Source organism: Myotis davidii, unplaced genomic scaffold (assembly GCF_000327345.1).
Source record: "Myotis davidii unplaced genomic scaffold, ASM32734v1 scaffold514, whole genome shotgun sequence".
NCBI classification, from domain to species: Eukaryota; Metazoa; Chordata; class Mammalia; order Chiroptera; family Vespertilionidae; genus Myotis; species Myotis davidii.
The window spans coordinates 1,197,104-1,201,394 of NW_006286236.1; the positions used below are offsets into that span (position 1 = coordinate 1,197,104).

Below are 4,291 nucleotides of genomic sequence, written 5' to 3' on the forward strand. Positions count from 1 at the left end.
CCTCACTGGAAAGGGGGCTCTCAGCCCACGATGCCATCTTCCCCCATCCTGGGCATCTTCTCACCCTTCTTCTCGGCAGGGTCCTGAGGGCAAGTATTGTAGCTTCTAGGGCCAGCTCCCCCCACCCCACCCCCTCAACCCCCCAGCCCTCCGAAGCTCTTGCCCCACCCTCTTCCGTAAGGGACCCCGGGGCGGTGAGGCTTTCCTTGGGGAATCTGCCGACAGGTCCCACTGCACGCCCCAGCCCCTGGGTGGCTGTAAACACCCCACCCTGGAGGGTTCGGAGGGGAAAAGCTCCTCCCAGGCCCCACCGCGCTGAACACAGGGTCCTCACGCCCGTCTCTTTCCCGGTTCCCACCCGCGCCAGGTGGAGCGCAGAGCGGAGCCATCTCCACCAGGGCTGGCGGAGTCCGTCCGGGCTGGAAAGCTGGGGCCTAGCCTGAGGGTGCTGGACGGGTCCTGGTACTCGCCTGGCACCCGGGACGCCCGCAAGGAGTACCTGGAGTGCCATGTGCCCGGCGCCTCCTTCTTTGATATAGAGGAGTGCAAGGACAAGTCCTCACCCTACGAGATGATGCTGCCCAGCGAGGCGCGCTTCGCTGACTACGTGGGCCACCTGGGCATCAGCAATGACACACACGTGGTGGTCTATGACGGTGACCACCTGGGCAGCTTCTATGCGCCTCGGATTTGGTGGATGTTCCGTGTGTTTGGCCACCGCACGGTGTCGGTGCTCAATGGTGGCTTCCGGAACTGGCTGAAGGAGGGCCACCCGGTGACATCTGAGCCCTCCCGCCCAGAGCCCGCAGTCTTCAAAGCCACACTTGACCGCTCTCTGCTCAAGACCTACGAGCAGGTGCTGGAGAACCTTGAATCTAAGAGGTTCCAGCTGGTGGATTCACGGACCCAAGGGCGGTACCTGGGCACCGAGCCAGAGCCAGATGCCGTAGGTAGGTGTCCCAGTGGGTGGGATGGTCCCTGGAGGACAATGCCGGATGGAAGGGTGGGGAATAAGGATGTCTGGGACCCTCTGCAGGTTTCGCCCTCGGGACCTCCTGTGTAGGCCTCAGTTTTTCCATCTGTAAAATGAGAGGACATAGCCAAACCTAAAGGCTTTTTCCGCTCTGATGCATGCGGACCTCCAGAGGCGGTCCCATAGTCCTGTGCTGACAGGCCTAGCATCTGTATAGGGTGGCATCAGCAGAGGTGACAGGTGACATATCCACCCACATCCACACCAGGCACTAGCTCCCCACATGCCCGAAGGCGTGTCCGTGAGCCAACACATGAATCACTGTACAGAGGCCTCTCTGTCCCTCAGAAACCCTTGTAGACATCAGCAATGTCCTTCCCCCCGCACCACCCTCTCCAGCTCTCCCAGGCCCCCTGACCTTTCCAGACAGCTGCAGCCCGTCCGCAGAGCTACAGCAGCATCTGCATGTCATGCTGAGCATGCGACATCACATTATCTCATCCCACAAGGCGTCATGTCCCCATCTGAGAGGGGAGGAAACGGAGATGCCAGGATATGAAGTTACTCGCTCAGTTACATGGCAGAGTCAAGATCCGAATCCAGTGCTGTCTCGCTTCAAACCAGCGACCTAAACCAGCATGCATGGCTGTTTTGCCCACCCCCACCTTGCAGGGTCAAGAGGGAGCCCCCTCCCTAGGCATCAGCAGGGAGATGGCACATGCGTGCTCCCTCTGCTGTGGGAGGTTCTATACTGCAGGGGGTGAGGGTAGTCTCAGGAGAGGAAAGGCAGATTCTAGATCCCCCTAACAGACCTCAGAGGTCTTGCCATCACCCCTGCTGGCGTCCTGGACCTCGGTGGTCTTGGGGCCTCTCATGGCCAGGTGGCCTGAGCCTTCAGGGTGGCTGGCACCTCCTGGGGCAGTGGCTCTGCCCTTGGTCAGGATGCCTCTGCAGCATCTAACTCCTGTGCAATGTGTTGCCTAACTTGTTGAAAATGTCTCTTCCTGTCTGTGCCTGGAGGAAGAGAACTGGAAAGCTGTTTCCAACACTCACTGAGCTGGAGGGCCTGAAAGGTCACATCAGGCAGAAGGGAGACCGAGGTACCCGGAGTGGGGGCGCAGGGGTCAAGGCCACAAGGCTGGTTAGTGGATGAGCCAGGGGAACGCAGCGTTCCGTGTCCCTAGCATGGGTTTTTTCCAGGCCTGTGTTTTCCTTGCCCAGCTTGCTCTCTGAAGGTCCGGAGTTGAAGATTCAAGTTCATTTGGCACCTTCTAGAGACTCCTGGCACAGAGCTCCTGCAGCCCCCTCATGGCCTTGGTTCAAGATGCCTTCTCTCCTTTGGACTTAAGCTGCCCGGGGGTGGGGTGGGGGTGGGGGTGGGGTAGCTTGTGGAGTTGTTCCCCAGCTGCTTCCCAGCTTGCCCTGAAGCACTGTGAGAATAAGCGAAGGGCGAGTTTAGAGATGCCAGACCCAGTGTCCTCACTCCCATTTTTGAGGTGAGGAGACTGAGGCACAGAGAGGGGAAACCGCCTGCTGCATGTGACACCTCTTGGAAGTCTGGACTTTTCAAGCCCTGCCCCCTGCCCTGTGGCCCTACTCCCACCTCGCAGAGTTCCCATCTGGACCCTGGGGAGCGTGGGTCTTAGTTGAGGTCAGGAACGTGGAGGAGCCTCAATCTAATCGCGCAGCTTCTCTGGGTTCCTTTATTATAAAACGAGAAGAGTAATGCCAGCCCTGCCTGCCTGGGGGTGTATTCGTTTGAAAGCAGCAGTGGCTGGGAGGGTGTTGTGAGAAGGGTGTTTTGAGCAGGCCAGGGCCGTCTAGAGAGGCATGGAGGATGTAACCCTTCCCTCCCTTACTTTCTAAGTGGCTTTGCTGGCCTTCCTCCGGGACAAGGCATTTTGGGGACACAAAGGCACACGAGGCTCTGCTGAATTCATGGCCCCAACTTGGGGTGGGTCAGGGAGGCAGCACATGGGCTCGCAGTCCGGATGTAACGCCCAGGGGGATGTGGGTGCTGGGCCCTGGGCACCCCTGGAAGGCGTGTCCCCAGGCCTCAGAAACCCGACAGCCACTTCTTGCAAAACCTAGGCGAGCAACGCGCCCTCTGGCCTAGGTTTTGTGCCCCCAGTACCTTTGGTTCTGTTTGTAAGGGGGCCAAAGTGAGAGTCAGACACCTGAGTTCCTGTGGGGGTGTGGCCCTTGCATGTGGCCTAATGAAAGGGACACTGCTCACCTTGTAGGGGGAGGAGGAATGAGGTGGGAACTGAGCCAGTTCTGTCTTTATAAACCTATTCTCATGAACAGCTGCGTGACGTGGGGGTGGGGGTCTTGGGTATCAGTCCCCCCGGGGTGGGGTAAGCCTGAAGAGGGAGGATATTGACCTAGTGAGCACGGTATTTGCAGAGCCTTTATATACGCACAGCAGCCCTGCACAGGGAGGCGGGTGGGGGTTGGAATTGGTCCCACTTTGCAGGTGGGAGCAGACACCTCTCTAAGGAGGCGGAGTGACCCCAGTCTGCAGGCATCACTGGGGCTGTTTTCCGGACCACTGCGTGTCAGCAAACACAGACGGGAGGCAGGGCCCAGCTCTGCGCTGTGGCTACGGGATCCTGTGGCCTGCCCCTCTTTCTCTCTCTCTCTCTCTCTCTCTCTCTCTCTCTCCCTCTCCCTCTCCCTCTCCCTTGAAAGTCTAGGGCTGGGGTGAAGGGGGGGCCAGAGGGTGCTAAGATGCCTCCCAGTGGCCTGGGTTGGGGGCTCCCTTCTGGCGCTCCTTGCACTGAATTCCTTAGTGCCATGGTCGGCAAACTGCGGTTCGCGAACCACACATGCGGCTCTTTGGCCCCTTGAGTGTGGCTCTTCCACAAAATATCATGTGCGGGCCTGCATGTACAGTACGATTGAAATTTCGTGGCCCATGCGCAGAAGTCAGTATTTTGTGGAAGAGCCACGCTCAAGGGGCCAAAGAGCCGCATGTGGCTCTCGAGCCACGGTTTGCCGACCACTGCCTTAGTGCCTTGAGGAAGAAAGCAAGAAAGGGTCAAACAGGTTTTCCTTGCCTTGAAAACCCACTCTACCAGCCCCCTCTCCCAGGAAGGTTCAGGTGGTCAAAGAACACGGGCGTTGGCGTCCGACAGACCTGACCTCACACACCTGTGCTGTGTGTCCTGGGGTAAGTTCCCTCCCCTCTCTGAGCCTGGACTCCCCATTAGGGCCAAGGAGATAAGGTTCGTGAGGTAGCCCCTTGTTTGGGGGCTCGAGGCCAGAGGTTGGGAGCATGGAGGTTGGGAAAGCTGAGCCTGCAGCTGGAGTTGGACC

General features: G+C 59.0%; 1 protein-coding gene across 1 annotated transcript in view; it reads left to right on the forward strand.

The window, feature by feature from the left end:
• Nucleotides 1-319: 319 nt before the first annotated feature.
• TST (thiosulfate sulfurtransferase) overlaps nucleotides 320-4,291 on the forward strand; it is a gene marked incomplete at its 5' end in the record, with an annotated part of 5,958 nt that continues 1,986 nt past the window's right edge. Inside the window, one exon of the mRNA XM_015559837.1 lies at nucleotides 320-950. Within this exon, the coding sequence (XP_015415323.1) occupies nucleotides 320-950 (631 nt within the window). The remainder of the gene's footprint in view (nucleotides 951-4,291) is intronic.